Below are 17,166 nucleotides of genomic sequence, written 5' to 3'. Positions count from 1 at the left end.
ACTAGACCCCCCAAGGAACTTATCTAGATGTGTGGTGAGCACTTTGAACCCCCAAGTGCTTCACAGAAGTTTATAACGTAGAGCCGTGAAAATAAAAAATCTCATTTTTTCTACAAAAATGATCTTTTTGCCCCAAAATTTTTATTTTCACAAGGGTAACAGGAGAAATTAGACGACAAAAGTTGTTGTGCAATTTCTCCTGAGTACGTCGATACCCCATATGTGGAGGTAAACCACTGTTTGGGCGCACCGCAGAGCTTGGAAGTGAAGGAGCACCGTTTGACTTTTTCAATGCAGAATTGGCTGGAATTGAGATCGGATGCCATGTCGCGTTTGGAGAGTCCCTGATGTGCCTAAACAGTGGAAACCCCCCACAAGTGATACCATTTTGGAAACTAGACCCCCCAAGGAACTTATCTAGATGTGTGGTGAGCACTTTGAACCCCCAAGTGCTTCACAGAAGTTTATAACGTAGAGCCGTGAAAATAAAAAATCTAATTTTTTCTACAAAAATGATCTTTTTGCCCCCAAATTTTTATTTTCACAAGCGTAAAAGGAGAAATTAGACCACAAAAGTTGTTGTGCAATTTCTCCTGAGTATGTCGATACCCCATATATGGGGGTAAACCACTGTTTGGGCGCACCGCAGAGCTTGGAAGAGAAGGAGTGTCGTTTTACTTTTTCAATGTAGAATTGGCTGGAATTGAGATCGGACGCCATGTCACGTTTGGAGAGCCGCTGATGTGCCTAAACAGTAGAGACCCCCCACATATGACACCATTTTGGAAACTAGACCCCTTAAGGAACTTATCTAGATGTGTGGTGAGCACTTTAAACCCCCAGGTGCTTCACAGAAGTTTATAACGTAGAGCCGTGAAAATAAAAAAATCGCATTTTTTCTACAAAAATGATCTTTTTACCTCCAAATTTTTATTTTACCAAGGGTAACAGGAGAAAATGGACCCCAGAAGCTGTTGTACAATTTGTCTTGAGTACGCCGACACCCCATATGTGGGGGTAAACCACTGTTTGGGCGCATGGCTGAGCTCGGAAGCAAAGGAGCGCCATTTGACTTTTCAATGCAAAATTGACTGGAATTGAGATCGGACGCCATGTCGCGTTTGGAGAGCCCCTGATGTGCCTAAACAGCAGAAACCCCCCAAAAGTGACCCCATTTTGGAAACTAGACCCCCCATGGAACTTATCTAGATGTGTAGTGAGAACTTTGAATGCCCAAGTGCATCACAGAAGTTTATAATGCAGAGTCGTGAAAATAAAAAATATATATTTTTTAACAATAAAGATTTTTTAGCCCCCAAGTTTTTATTTTCACAAGGGTAACAAGAGAAATTGGACCCCAAAAGTTGTTGTCCAATTTGTCCTGAGTATGCTGGTACCCCATATGTGGGGGTAAACCACTGTTTGGGCGCATGGCAGAGCTCGGAAGGGAAGGAGTGCCATTTTGGAATGCAGACTTTGATAGAATTGTCTGCGGGCGTTATGTTGCCTTTGCAGACCCCTAATGTACCTAAACAGTAGAAACCCCCAACAAGTGACCCCATTTTGGAAAATAGACCCCCCAAGGAACTTATCTAGATATGTGGTGAGAACTTTGAATGCCCAAGTGCTTCACAGAAGTTTATAATGCAGAGTAGTGAAAATAAAAAATATTTTTTTTCCCACAAAAAAGATTTTTTTAGCCCCCAAATTTTTATTTTCACAAGGGTAACAAGAGAAATTGGACCCCAAAAGTTGTTGTCCAATTTGTCCTGAGTATGCTGGTACCCCATATGTGGGGGTAAACCACTGTTTGGGCGCACGGCAGAGCTCGGAAGGGAAGGAGCGCCATTTTGCAATGCAGACTTTGATAGAATTGTCTGCGGGCGTTATGTTGCGTTTGCAGACCCCTAATGTACCTAAACAGTAGAAACCCCCACAAGTGACCAAATTTTGGAAACTAGACCCCCTAAGGAACTTATCTAGATATGTGGTGAGAACTTTGAAAGCTCAAGTGCTTCACAGAAATTTATAATGCAGAGTAGTGAAAATAAAAAAATATATTTTTTTCCAACAAAAAAGATTTTTAGCCCCCAAGTTTTTATTTTCACAAGGGTAACAGGAGAAATTGGACCCCAAAAGTTGTTGTCCAATTTATCCCGAGTACGCTGATGCCCCATATGTGGGGGTAAACCACTGTTTGGGCGCACGGCAGAGCTCAGAAGGGAGGGAGTACCATTTGACTTTTTTAGCGCAAAATTGACTGTCGTGTTTGGAGACCCCCTGATGTACCTAAACAGTGGAAACCCCCCAATTCTAACTCCAACCCTAACCCCAACACAGCCCTAACCCTAATCTCAACCCGATCCATAATCCTAATCACAACCCTAACGATAATCACAACCCTAACCCCAAAACAGCCCTAATCTCAACCCTAACCATAACCCTAATCAAAACCCTAAATCCAACACACCCCTAACCCTAATCCCAACCCTAACCCTAATCCCAACCCTAATCCCAAACGTAACACTAATCCCAACCCTAATCCAAACCCTAACCCTAATCCCAACTCTAACCCTAACTTTAGCCCCAACCCTAACTTTAGCCCCAACCCTAACCATAACTTTAGCCCCCGTCGTCACAAAAAAAGTTCAATGTAACCTTTTTTTTGTATGTCGCGTCCGCCATTTCCGCGGATGCGTGGCCGTAACTCTGCCCCCTCCTCCCCAGGACATAGACTGGGCAGCGGATGCGTTGAAAAACTGCATCCGCTGCCCACGTTGTGCACAATTTTCACAACGTGCGTCGGTACATCAGGCCGACGCATTGCGACCGCCCCGTACCGACGCAAGTGTGAAAGAAGCCTTAGGCTACTTTCAGACATAGCGCATTTTTGAGCGCTATTTTGCGGGCGCTTTTCAAAAATGCGCAATGTCATTTTCGTCTGCCGGCAAAGTGAATGAGAAATTCACTTTGCCGTTCAGACACACCGCAAAAAAACGCGGCGCTTTTGTCTGCAAACACGCCGGCGTAAAAAGAATTGACATGTCAATTCTTTACGCAGCGGCGTGTCTGCGTATCCCCCTAGGGCCCCATATTACCTTCCACACACAGCGCCTTTGTCCTGGGTGTCGGCGTCTTTGTACGGAGGGGTTGACACCCAGGACCGGACGTGACGTCGGACAGGAAGAGGGAAGCCCCCGCCCCCCAGTGAAGCAGCATGGAGTCCTTCTGTGTGTGTGTGTGTGCGTGTGTGTGCGTGTGTGTGTCCCCATGCGACGCTAGTGCCACCATTGTGCTAAGTCGCCGTATGGGACTACTACTCCCATCCGGTATTAGGATGGGAGAGTTGTCCCTGTGTCCGGCGACTTAGCACAATTGTAAAGTTACACAAAACACCTACACACAATACACATACATGACACACAGTACATACAACATATAACACAGAGTATATACTCACCAACAGCACACTTGTAGGCGAAGCCCTCGATCCTCCAGGAAAAAATCCAAAAATAATAAACCAAATTCATACTCCCTGTCCGCAGAATCCATAAAACGAGTGTCCCACGCCGATCGGCTGCTCTCCGGCGATACACTGCCAGGAGCGAAGCTCCTAGCAGTGTATCGCGTACTGTTCCGGAGTTCAATGACTCCGGCGTCTCGGTTAACAGCAGTACAGCTGCGTTGAACTTTCCCACGCAGCACTGCCGTTAAGCGAGAGTGCCGGGGTCAATGACCGCCGGTAAACTCGCTCGCGCATGCGCAGTGACACACCGACAGGAACTATGGCTCCTGTCAGTGTGTTGCTGCAGCCGTGGAGAGCAGACATATCTCTGGATGTGTCTGTTCTCCATGGAAAATCTTGATACGTGGCACTTAAATATGTGGCACTGAAATATGTGGCACGTGGCACTTTGATACGTGGCACGTGTCTCTTAAATACGTGGCACGTGGCACTGAAAGATGTGGCACGTGGCACTTTGATACGTGGCACATGGCACTTTGATACGTGGCACGTGGCACTGAAATATGTGGCACGTGGCACTTTGATACGTGGCACGTGGCACTTTGATACGTGGCACGTGTCTCTTAAATACGTGGCACGTGGCACTGAAAGATGTGGCACGTGGCACTTTGATACGTGGCACGTGGCACTTTGATACGTGGCACTGAAATATGTGGCACGTGGCACTTTGATACGTGGCACGTGGCACTTTGATACGTGGCACGTGGCACTTTGATACGTGGCACTGAAATATGTGGCACGTGGCACTTTGATACGTGGCACGTGGCACTTTGATACGTGGCACGTGGCACTTTGATACGTGGCACGTGGCACTTTGATACGTGGCACGTGGCACTTTGATACGTGGCACTGAAATATGTGGCACGTGGCACTTTGATACGTGGCACGTGTCACTTAAATACGTGGCACGTGGCACTGAAATGTGGGACACGTCGCACAAAAAAGTTACATGTAGTTTTTTTTGTGTCGACGGTCCGCCGAAGCACGACGCATCCGTCGCACGACGGATGCGACATGTGGCAATCCGTCGCAATGCGTCGCTAATGCAAGCCAATGGAGAAAAAACGCATCCTGCAAGCACTTTTGCAGGATGCGTTTTTTCTCCAACGACGCATTGCGACGGAAGCCAAAAAAACGCTAGTGTGAAAGTAGCCTAACCCTAACCCTAGCCCTAACCCTAACCCTAAATTTAGCCCCAACCCTAACCCTAACTCTAACCCTAACCCTAACCCTAACCCTAATTTTAGCCCCAACTTGTCTTCTCCTGCCGGCCGGCAGATGGCAGCAGATGGCGGGCGCACTGCGCATGCGCCCGCCATGATGAAAAAGCCGGCTGGCAGGAGAAGACAGAAGAGGACCCAGGGACCCCGGGTGAGTATGATAGGGTCCCCGAATCCCCCTATTTCTCTGTCCTCTGATGTGCGATCACATCAGAGGACAGAGAAATAACTGATCGCTTTTTTTTTTTTTTTTTTTTTTTTTTTTGCGGTCGCCGGTAAACTGTTAATTACCGGCGATCGCAAAGCAGGGGTCGGTGCAAATCGACCCCGATCATGTTCTTTGGGGTCTCGGCTACCCCCGGCAGCCGAGACCCCAAAGAACATCCGGGTGCCGGGCGGCGGGCGCACTGCGCGTGCGCCCGCCATTTTTTCCCGGAAAAAAGATGGCGGCGCCCATGGGGAGACACGAGGAGCACCGGGGGAGGTAGGTAAGTATTGGGGGGCTATTGGGGGCCATCGGGGACCACATTTCTCTGTCCTCCGATGTGCGATCACATCGGAGGACAGAGAAATTAAACGGCAAATCGCGTTTTTTTTTTTTTTGTTGCGACCGCCGGTAAACGGTTAATTACCGGCGATCGCAACTCGGGGGTCGGTAAAAACCCCCCGAATCATGTTCTCTGGGGTCTCGGCTACCCTCGGCAACCGAGACCCCAGAGAAAATCCGACTCTGGGGGGCGCTATTCACTTTTTCCACAGCGCCGTTAATTAACGGCGCTGTGGTTTAAGTACCCTTAGCGGCCGCCGTTAAAAGGCGTATCGGCGGTCGTTAAGGGGTTAAAAGAAGTAGATGAAAAAACAACGCAACGTTGAGTGATGTTTCGAGGAACTCCCTTTTCCCATTCCAGTTCCCTCAAATGTCATACAACAGGTGTGGATGCTCAAGTTCATCATACAGACGTTTCTGCCAGCTCCATGGCTCAAAGTTGAAATGCAAGGAACCTCGACAAAGATTTCATAATTGTGATTATATTGGTGTTTGTATTGTTTGAAATATATATATATATATATATATATATATATATATATATATATATATATATATATATATATATATATATATAAACTGAAGGAAACACATACAGGGACTGAATTAATTCTTTACATACAGATAATTATAGGTCGGGTGTATTTAGTCCTGTCTATTACCTGGTGATGTGAGGGGCTGGGGAACCTCCATCATGATGTCCTTGTACAGATCTTTGGGTCCTTCTAAATACTCCCACTCCTCCATGGAGAAATAGACAGCAACATCCTGACACCTTATAGGAACCTGACACATACAATAATACTGTCATCCCCCGATCCCTTCATAGCGTTACTATATAATATCCCAGCATTCCCAGCAGTGTCACCTCTCCAGTCAGCAGCTCAATCATCTTGTAGATGAGTTCCAGGATCTTCTGGTCATTGATGTCCTCATGTATCATGGGGTGAGGTGGAGACCCCTTGATTGGGCTCAGGGGTCTTCCCCATCCCTCAGACACAGGGTCCTGACAGCGCTCACTAGAGGTCTTCTTCACTACTGTGTAATCCTGGTTATGGAGAGACACATTAATAAATCTCACTACAGACATTTCCAGAGTCCTCACCTCTCCAGTTCTGTCCATCTGTTATTCCCATAGATAAGAATGATGTAATGTGACGTCATCAGAATCTCTCACCTCTCCAGTAACCCGGAAGAGGATCTCTAGCGTGAGGTGCAATATCCTCTCCACCATCTTGTCTCTATCCCTATCCATTCTTTGTGGGTCAGGAAAATTGTAGAAACCTAAATAGAAAAAAGATGAGATGGGGCAAAACACACAAAATACCACGTAAAAAAAATACAATTGAGTTGTGATGCCGATGTAAAACAACAATGTGGTCACCCTTATTAAAGCACTGCGGCCAATTTCTTCAAATCAGTTATATTGTGGTTATTAATTTATTGGTTAAAGGGAGCCTGTCACCAGGTTTTTGCTATATAATCTGAGAGCAACATGACAGGTGTCTCATGCCTCCTAGTCCAACCCCACCTGATTAGTAGCTACTGTCAATACACAATGTACACAGAAAGCAGCCAATCAGAGGTGTGGACGGTGTTACACAAGGCTCAGCATTTGAGCACTGTTAGATCAGCAACAAAGAAAACTGTGATTCTATCATAAGTTACTGCTGCCCCCGGTAAACTAAGTGACACATCCCTGCGCTTGCAAAGTCAACATTTTTAGAACTGGAAGAAACCATGTGGAAAATGCCATCAAGCCGCCTTCACAAGCGAACATCACAGCAATTCTACACCCAGAATTATGGTGTGGGGAAGCATAATGTACGGTTGACAGACCCCTCTAGTCATCATTCCCTGTACAATAACAGCTCAGAGTTACATTGGTTGTGGACCCAGTGTTCCGGGAATTTCTTCAGTGTTCTAGGAGTAGATTTTCAACATGACCACATCAGGCTGCATGTTGTGCATGCAGCATCTCTGGACTTGTCTCCCATCTAGCACATCTTTCAGGACATTAGTCGGCAATTGCAAAAAAGGCGCTGTCAGCAGCGGATCTTGATGATTTTCCCAGGAGTGTTTACTGCCGCAGAACATTCCTCAGACAACAATTAATAACTTCATTAATAGCAGCCAATCCTGAAAGTTCGGGGATTTCTGTATGTGGTTCATACTATAGAATGAATAAATCCAGATGTTTTGAAAATTTTGCTTCCAAATATATATTTGCAGATCACTAACATATCTATCCATTCTGTGATTTCTAGAGCTTCGCGACTTTTCCTTGTCAGTGTTACAATTTTAATGGAGAGCAAGAAAGAGAATAAGAGAAAGAAATAGATACACATACTTATAATCCCATGAGAAGAATCTGTGACTTCTCTGCACTTAGTGGTCACTACTCACCAGGGTAGTCATATGTAGGAATCTCCTCTTTACACCACTCATCACTCCTCACATATGTCTCTGTAGTATTAATATGGGTCAGATCTTCACCCTGAAAAAAATATTGTAAAAGTCACCGACAGATGAGAAGTCACATCTATGATCAGCTCTAATCCTGCCATCTCCACCGTTCTCATTACACAAGTATAAAACATATAATACTGGGGGATAAAACAAGACTGAACACAAGACCTTCACAGCCGTCTACACATCATAGGGGAGATCTCATGATACCTTCTCTCCATCTACCTGATGATCCTGAGGAACATTGGGATCTTCTTGTTTACAGTCCTGTGGAAGAAGAGGACGGGGACATCTCTCTGGTGTTGTCCTGGTACTGGATACATCTGGAGGAAACACATACAGGGACTGAATTAATTCTTTCATACAGATAATTATAGACCGTGTGTATTTAGTCCAGTCTATTACCTGGTGATGTGAGGGGCTGGGGAACCTCCAGCATGACGTCCTTGTACAGATCTTTGTGTCCTTCTAAATACTCCCACTCCTCCGTGGTAAAATATATGACGACATCATGACACCTTATAGGAACCTGACGCATACAATGATACCGTCATTCCCCGATCCCTTTATAGCATTAATGCATAATGTCCCAGCATTCCCAGCAGTGTCACCTCTCCTGTCAGCAGCTCAATCATCTTGTAGATCAGTTCTAGGATCTTCTGGTCATTGATGTCCTCATGTATGAGGGAGTGAGGTGGAGGTCCTGTGATTGGGCTCAGGGGTCTTCCCCATCTCTCAGACTCAGGGTCCTGACAGCGCTCACTAGAGGTCTTCTTCACTACTGTGTAATCCTGGATATGGAGAGACACATTAATAAATCTCACTACAGACATTTCCAGAGTCCTCACCTCTCCAGTTCTGTCCATCTGTTATTCCCATAGATAAGAATGATGTAATGTGACGTCATCAGAATCTCTCACCTCTCCAGTAAGCCGGAAGAGGATCTCTAGGGTGAGGTGTAATATCCTCTTTGACATCTTGTCCCTGTCCAGATCCATCCTTGAAGGGTCAGGAAATATGTAAATCAATTAGTATCATATATTGTAGGAACGTAAACGAAAAGAAGATGAGTCGATGTCAAAACACACAAAATAAAATTACTGGAGATGCCAATATAAAGCAATTATGTGGCAAAGGAGCTCACACATCTAGATGTCACACAGTAGTCACCTACGCCCTCATGTCATCATTGATCACTGGAGTTATTAAAAAATTAATTTTGAAACTATTTAGCAATATAAGTGAAGCGCAATTGTATTTACAGCCAATAAGGTATAGTATTGTGGCACAGAAAATTACCTTAATTACAAAACTGTCATGTTATTTTTCTATCACAGTGAACGTCTCCAAAAATCAAATTTACTTGGACACAAAAAAAAAAAAGATTCCAAAACGGTACCAATAGAAAAAAAGTGTTTTTGTGGAAGAGAACATAAAAACTTGCATCATTAACCTTATTGATTTAGTCATGTATACTCATTTACGTTTTTACAATAAACTGGATAAACTGTGTTTCGGGACAGATTCCATCCAGTGTTGGCTTTCTTGACTTTAATTCTTTAGTGTGTAGAACGACTGACAGTATCTGCAGTGGAAGGACTGAAGAAAGTTTGGTCAGAGCCATGTCCCTTTAGTTTACAGCAACAAAGGACAAAAGCATCTTCCTTCAACATGCAGAAATGGGGCAGTAGCAACTGGAGATACAAAAACTTGTATTTTCAGGAACTATTGTGCAGTGATGAGATGTATGCATATCAACCATAAACACTTTTCTTTATAACGACTGTTCACGGTTGCACCCGGAGTTCCCTATATTATTCCATAGCTCAAATGTGGTGCGTTTATTTATGGCATAAGACTGCCATAGACATCATTGGCTGCAGCAATCGCATGACCGACATATGCCGCACTGTTGCTACCATGGTGGTAATATAACAAGAGACTCGAGGGAACACCAGCACAGGAATACCGGTTTGATTTAGGACTGGTAGAGAAAATAAGCAATAAAGCTGTCATGATTCCGTCTATTGGTGTGCATGGAAGCAGTGAGTGACAGTTCAGCTGTCCAATCTAGGACAGGGGAATGTGAGCCAACAGTATGGTGATGGACAGCTCAGTTGTCCAATCGGAGGCTAGAGCGTGCTGAGCCATCAGTGTGTTGAGTGACAGTTCAGCCATCCAATCAGGGTTGGGGAGTGTCGGGGAGTTTCATCCATGTTTCTGCTGTTCAAATTATTATCTGGCTATTTAGCTGGTTCTTGGCCTCCAAATAGTGCCAGTTATAGATTTGCACAAATGTTGTTCTCTATGTTCCTGTACTTGATCTTTGCTGCACGACCTTGCACCTTGCCTATCTGTTTGCCTAACCCTTTTGTCTTGATCTGCTATTTTCCTGGCATTCTGACCTTGGACTGGTACCTGACTACACCTTTGCCTTACCCCTTTGTATACGAGGAGCCCTCTTGATATTTGACCACGGACCTCTTGACTACCCGACCATGCAACTTGTGAGTAGTAAGTAGTGTCACAAAAGCTTTTATAATCCATAATTGACTAATATGTTATATTACTTCTTATATGTCAGCTATATATCATCTTTCTAAAATCATGTTTTCTTTCTACTATAAGAAACCAAGGCAAAGGCTGTAGATATTATTAGAAAGTTCTGTTAGATGCTGTTCATGAGACAAGATGCCCTGAAGTATTTTTCCCCAAAAAATTATCAGTGAACACTAATAATAAACCAGGAGTGGAGCTTACAGAGAAAAGCTATAAGGCTACGTTTCCACAATGAGTTTTTGGTGATTTTTATACTCTGTATATTTTCGAAAAAAATCATTTCCATGCTTCGTCAAAAACACAGCATCTTACATGCAAAGATCCAGCAAAGTGTTTGGGATTTACAGAAATCTCGTGCCCACTGTGCTTCATTTTTACTCAGCGTAAACTGATGGATTCAAATCCAGAGCATGTCAAATCTATTGACGGTACGCAGAGTTTTCTGTGCAGATTTTCCGCATACACTTGTGTTGGGTGCAAAATATCTGCAGGTAGAAATCACACATGTGTTTAGTGCATTTCCGCTGCAGAAACACATAGTAAACGCACGTAATCCGCACCTAGGTATGTCAATAAAGTTTTCTCAAAGCCAAATACAGGAAAGTATCAAAGACAAAGCAGCTTTATTTAAAGCCTGACATACAAGAGAAACTGCAGAAATCAAAACACCTCTAAAAAATACAATCTAAAGACACAGGTAAAAGTTCTGCAATATCAAAAAACTCACCAAAAGATAATCGTGGGAACTTAGCCAAAATTGAAAAGATTCACAACTCTTCTGGGTTTTGGAGACACCCCCGGTTTTGGTATATAAATTCTGATGAAATACTGATGTGTGAATAAAGCCTAAGGCTACTTTCACACTAGCGTCGTACTCGGCCCGTCGCAGAGCGTCGGGCCGACGTACCGACGCTAGCATTGCTTGCGCCGCACAACGGGTGCAGCAGATGCTGTTTTTCCACGCATCCGCTGCCCCATTATGAGGTGAGGAGGGGGCGGAGTTCCGGCCGTGCATGCGCGGTCGGAAAAGACGTTCTCGACGTAGCAAAAAACGTTGCAAGCAACGTTTTTTGCTGCCGACGGTCCGCCACAACACGACGCAACTGTCGCACGACGGTTGCGATGTGTGTCAATGCGTTGCTAATGTTAGTCTATGGAGAAAAAACGCATCCTGCAAGCACTTTTGCAGGATGCGTTTTTTGACCAAAACGACGCATTGCGACTGAGGACAAAAAACGCCAGTGTGAAAGTACCCTAACAGTCCAAGCACAGTGGATGAGATTTATATAAATCTCATGCCCACTGTGCATTTTTGAATGCTGTCGATTTTCCCCCTTCTGCAATTTTTAGTCTGTGGATTTTCTGCATCTCATTCAAGTCGAAGCCTTTAAAGTGGGTTTCCATATTAAAAATGCAAGTAATCCATACATTATTATATCAATAAAGTTGCATCAATGCTTAAAGAAAAGGAAGTTTCCAAATCAAAGCAGTTCCGAAAGCATGACATAAAATTCAGACAAAAAAATTGCAGCTTAAAAAACGTGATGAAAATGCATATAAAAAGAAAAAGGCATTAAAGGCCAATAACTTAATTTATCTAATTGGTACAGAAATTATTTAGCATCAAAACTGTACCAAATACTTATCATGGGAAATTAAACTAAGGGCTCACGCAGATGTCCGATTTTTCCACGTATGAGAAAAACAGATTGATTGTTCTGATCAGAGTCAGCTGACTTTCTCATACGTGGAAAAATAAAAATCTCCACCTTCTTCATTCTGACAGTCCATCAAAGTTGGATAGCACTTGAATGCCATCCCAGTGCAGTCCGATTTTTTTTTTTCTTCCTATAGATATACTGAAAATCATTGCCAATTGTTTTTTTAAATTAAACCGTAGGATCAAAATGTGACATGTCTCTTGAGATTTTACGGGGTTCGAATAAAAAGTTGGAAAAGTGAATCGCCCTATAAACTATCACAGCTACAACTGCTATCTGAAAATCATGGATAGCAATCGGAGGTCTGAATAAGGCCTTATACACACATATTCAGGTTATGAGGTTTTCTTTGAGAGCTGGACTATCCAAACACAATAAATGCTGGTATGCCTCTACTTAATGCATTAGCCTCCTATTAATGGGATAAAGAGAGTCTGTCAGCACAAAAAGACCATTCAAACAAAGCACAGGCGCTCAGTGCTCATACCCACCTACTGGTTTTCTAACCATCTCCGCCATTCCCTGACTCCTGTAAAGCCAGAGATGTCAGACCAGGAATAGAGAGGTGAAGTTGGATGCCAAATAAGTAGTTGACAAGATGATCTGAGCGGTTTCCCTCTGCCAAGGGGGTCACCAAGGGCCACAGGGATGAGAGCTGTTATATTCTGGCTCTGCTCAAATCCATTTGCCAGAGCTGAAAATAGCTGTTTTGATCGTATCAATCCGCAAGATCCCCGCGAGCTTATTATGTCTGTAAAAACAATATCTATGCGTTTCGCCATTAAAGCAGTGGCTTCATCAGGCCAGAAGGCATGTTCCTCACAACTTTACTCAACTTGTCCAGTAAAACATAAGCCCTCATACATGAACAGAAAAGAAAACAATGTTCTGGTTCCGGGAAAAATTGTATCCATCATTGTGCATAAGTAGCAAACATGTAAAAACTACACAAATACTGAAACAATATAATTGTATTGACTAATATTAATTATGTCATGTGGTGCCGGGGGCGTAACTACAATATGTGCAGGGGATGAAATCGCACCCGGGCCCTGGAGCCTAGGGGAACCCGAAATGTCCCTTTGGCCTATATGAAAAGACCAATACTATTATCGTTCTGGAGAATACAAGTCCTCATACAGATGTATGGAAAAGAAAAAAAAAAAGGTAAATAAATAATCGATGGCCTTTCAAATACAAGGATAAACCAAAAATGAACCAGACACCAAGGGGTTAATGCTAATGTGCCGCATTCAGGCCTTATGCATGTTATAAAACCTACAAGAAACAAAATGAGCAAAGAACCCTGCTGTACCTAAACAAGTAAAGAAAAAGTGCATCTAAATAACACAGGGTTCCTAGTAATACTGTTTTTGATCAAAAATAGCATAAATGGGTGACGTCCGCGCCCAGTCCCTTATTCCCAGAATGCCTGCTCAGGAAATCACCGCTCGGGTCTCCGTCCAATATCTATTTGTGTAGGTGAAGAAGAACAACCCGAAATAGTAAAGAACCAGAATAAGGAGCGGAAATGGAGGAAACCGGACAATAGCGAGGAGGAAAGGTGACCCAATATGTGACCTCCAGCACCTACCTCCACCTGCAGAGCCGCACTCCTCATACACGGCTGCTCTGTGCGCACAGGACCTGTGATGAGGTCACAGGAGGGGAGGAGTCAGGGGGTCACATGATCAGGGGCCTCAGTGTATGCAGGACTCTGCTGTGCTGGTTGTCATGGTGCTGGATGAGGGGAAGTTTATGTGTGGGGTCAGGAGGGGTTTACAGTGTGGATGTAGCAGAGCCGTGTGTGTACGAGGTGTACGGAGCGGAGCCGTGTGTGTACGAGGTGTACGGAGCGGGACCGTGTGTGTACGAGGTGTACGGAGCGGAGCCGCGTGTACGAGGTGTACGGAGCGGAGCCGCGTGTGTACGAGGTGTACGGAGCAAAGCCGAGTGTGTACGAGGTGTAAGGAGCGAGCGGAGCCGCGTGTACGATGTGTTCGGAATGGAGCCGCGTGTGTACGAGGTGTACGGAGCGGAGCCGCGTGTACGAGGTGTTCGGAATGGAGCCGCGTGTGTACGAGGTGTATGGAGCGGAGCCGTGTGTGTACGAGGTGTACGGAGAGGAGCCGCGTGTACGGAGCGGAGCCACGTGTACGAGGTGTTCGGAATGGAGCCGCGTGTGTACGAGGTGTACGGAGCGGAGCCGCTTGTGTATGAGGTGTACGGAGCGGAGCCGCGTGTACGAGGTGTTCGGAATGGAGCCGCGTGTGTACGAGGTGTATGGAGCGGAGCCGTGTGTGTACGAGGTGTACGGAGAGGAGCCGCGTGTACGGAGCGGAGCCACGTGTACGAGGTGTTCGGAATGGAGCCGCGTGTGTACGAGGTGTACGGAGCGGAGCCGCGTGTGTACGAGGTGTACGGAGCGGAGCCGTGTGTGTACGAGGTGTACGGAGCGGAGCCGTGTGTGTACGAGGTGTACGGAGAGGAGCCACGTGTGTACGAGGTGTACGGAGCGGAGCCGCATGTGTACGAGGTGTACGGAGCGGAGCCGCGTGTGTACGAGGTGTACGGAGCAGAGCCGCGTGTGTACGAGGTGTACGGAGAGGAGCCACGTGTGTACGAGGTGTACGGAGCGGAGCCGCATGTGTACGAGGTGTACGGAGCGGAGCCGCGTGTGTACGAGGTGTACGGAGCAGAGCCGTGTGTGTACGAGGTGTACGGAGAGGAGCCGCGTGTGTACGAGGTGTACGGAGCGGAGCCGTGTGTGTACGAGGTGTACGGAGAGGAGCCACGTGTGTACGAGGTGTACGGAGCGGAGCCGCATGTGTACGAGGTGTACGGAGCGGAGCCGCGTGTGTACGAGGTGTACGGAGCAGAGCCGCGTGTGTACGAGGTGTACGGAGCAAAGCCGAGTGTGTACGAGGTGTAAGGAGCGAGCGGAGCCGCGTGTACGATGTGTTCGGAATGGAGCCGCGTGTGTACGAGGTGTACGGAGCGGAGCCGCGTGTACGAGGTGTTCGGAATGGAGCCGCGTGTGTACGAGGTGTACGGAGAGGAGCCGCGTGTGTACGAGGTGTACGGAATGGAGCCGCGTGTGTACGAGGTGTACGGAGCGGAGCCGTGTGTGTACGAGGTGTACGGAGAGGAGCCGCGTGTGTACGAGGTGTACGGAGCGGAGCCGTGTGTGTACGAGGTGTACGGAGCGGAGACGTGTGTACGAGGTGTACGGAGCGGAGCCGTGTGTGTACGAGGTGTACGGAGAGGAGCCGCGTGTGTACGAGGTGTACGGAGAGGAGCCGCGTGTGTACGAGGTGTACGGAGAGGAGCCGCGTGTGTACGAGGTGTACGGAGAGGAGCCGCGTGTGTACGAGGTGTACAAGATACATAACTAGGATGATAGATAATTACTTAGAAATACATAATAAAACAGAAGAAAGAGAGAAGGAAGAATCAAACAGGTGGAAAAGTGTACAGGGCGGTGCAGGGTAAGCACATGCACAAATAAATCACCAGTCACCATGACAAGAACACAAATATGATCCAAATAAATCAATAGTGATGAATAGGTTAAATAAATATCCCCATTTAATCCAACAAATAAATTAATAAATTATAATGATTATGGTTAGAAAGCAATTCAAATGAAGTGCAACATACCTATACAACCCCTGGCAAAAATTATGGAATCACCGGCCTTGGAGGATGTTCATTCAGTTGTTTAATTTTGTAGAAAAAAAGCAGATCACAGACATGGCACAAAACTAAAGTCATTTCAAATGGCAACTTTCTGGCTTTAAGAAAAACTTAGGGCATGTGCACACTATGCGGATTTTGCTGCGGATCCCCAGCGGTTCTGCAGCAGCGGGTCCGCAGCAGTTTCCCATGCATTTACATTTCAATGTAAACCTATGGGGGAAAAAAAACGCTGTGCACATGCTGCGGAAAAAACCGCACGGAAACGCAGCGGTTTACATTCCGCAGCATGTCACTTCTTTCTGCGGATTCCACAGCGGTTTTACAGCTGCCCCTGTGGAAAACCGCAGTGGAAACCGCAGAAAACCAGCGGTAAATCCACAATAAATCTGCATCAAAAACGCGTTTTTGCCCTGCAGATTTATCAAATCCACTGACTACATGTGCACATACCTTAAAAGAAATTAAGAACAAAAAATGTGGTAGTCAGTAATGGTTACTTTTTGTAACCAAGCATAGGGAAAAAATTATGGAATCACTCAATTCTGAGGAAAAAATTATGGAATCACCCTGTAAATTTTCATACTCCAAAATAACACCTGCATCAAATTAGATCTGCTCGTTAGTCTGCATCTAAAAAGGAGTGATCACACCTTTGAGAGCTGTTGCACCAAGTGGAGTGACATGAATCATGGCTCCAACACTAGAGATCTCAATTGAAACAAAGGAGAGGATTATCAAACTTAAAAGAGGGTAAATCATCACCCAATGTTGCAAGAGATGTTGGTTGTTCACAGTCAGCTGTGTATAAAATCTGGACCAAATACAAAGAACATGGGAAGGTTGTTAAAGGCAAACATACTGGTAGACCAAGGAAGACATCAAAGTGTCAAGACCGGAAACTTAAAGCAACATGTCTCCAAAACAGGAAATGTACAACAAAACAAATGAGGAACGAATGGGAGGAAACTGGAGTCAACGTCTGTGACTGAACTGTAAGAAACCGCCTAAATGAAATGGGATTTACATACAGAAAAGCTAAACGAAAGCCATCATTAACACCGAAACAGAAAAAAACAAGGTTACAATGGGCTAAGGAAAAGCAATCATGGACTGTGGATCAGGGCTGTGGAGTCGGTAAGCCACAGTTGCGACTCCGACTCCTGGATTTTATCAGGTTCCGACTCCGACTCCTTCATAAATGGCCAATTCGTAACAATAAATTTACTGTTGTAAAATATTAACATCGTGCTTATTCAGTTTCTCACCATCATATAAGTAGTCAGACCACTTAGAGCAAAAAATATATTTATTAGAATACAATTAGAATATAGCAAATAACTTTTATAAACTTTTCTAAACTCTTGTAAGTAAATATGCAATAAACACTGTTATGCAGTTAATAAGAAGAAATCTATAAATTTGTCC

General features: G+C 45.1%; 2 protein-coding genes across 2 annotated transcripts in view; both read right to left on the bottom strand.

Annotated features, from left to right (window-relative positions):
- Positions 1 to 13,656, bottom strand: part of LOC143766308 (uncharacterized) — a 62,483-nt gene extending 48,827 nt beyond the window's left edge. The window contains exon 1 of the mRNA XM_077253890.1: positions 13,637 to 13,656. The gene's annotated coding sequence lies outside the window, so the exon portion shown is untranslated. The remainder of the gene's footprint in view (positions 1 to 13,636) is intronic.
- Positions 1 to 17,166, bottom strand: part of LOC143766306 (uncharacterized) — a 152,497-nt gene that overhangs the window by 5,085 nt on the left and 130,246 nt on the right. The window contains exons 2-9 of the mRNA XM_077253886.1: positions 8,683 to 8,761; positions 8,374 to 8,553; positions 8,168 to 8,291; positions 7,988 to 8,085; positions 7,700 to 7,790; positions 6,471 to 6,577; positions 6,162 to 6,341; positions 5,956 to 6,079 (exon numbers count right to left, since the gene is read on the bottom strand). Coding sequence (XP_077110001.1) covers positions 5,956 to 6,079; positions 6,162 to 6,341; positions 6,471 to 6,577; positions 7,700 to 7,790; positions 7,988 to 8,085; positions 8,168 to 8,291; positions 8,374 to 8,553; positions 8,683 to 8,760 — 982 coding nt within the window. The 5' untranslated portion in view covers position 8,761. The remainder of the gene's footprint in view (positions 1 to 5,955; positions 6,080 to 6,161; positions 6,342 to 6,470; positions 6,578 to 7,699; positions 7,791 to 7,987; positions 8,086 to 8,167; positions 8,292 to 8,373; positions 8,554 to 8,682; positions 8,762 to 17,166) is intronic.

Source organism: Ranitomeya variabilis, chromosome 4 (genome assembly GCF_051348905.1).
Source record: "Ranitomeya variabilis isolate aRanVar5 chromosome 4, aRanVar5.hap1, whole genome shotgun sequence".
NCBI classification, from domain to species: domain Eukaryota; kingdom Metazoa; phylum Chordata; class Amphibia; order Anura; family Dendrobatidae; genus Ranitomeya; species Ranitomeya variabilis.
This window is presented reverse-complemented; position numbering and strand designations above follow the sequence as displayed.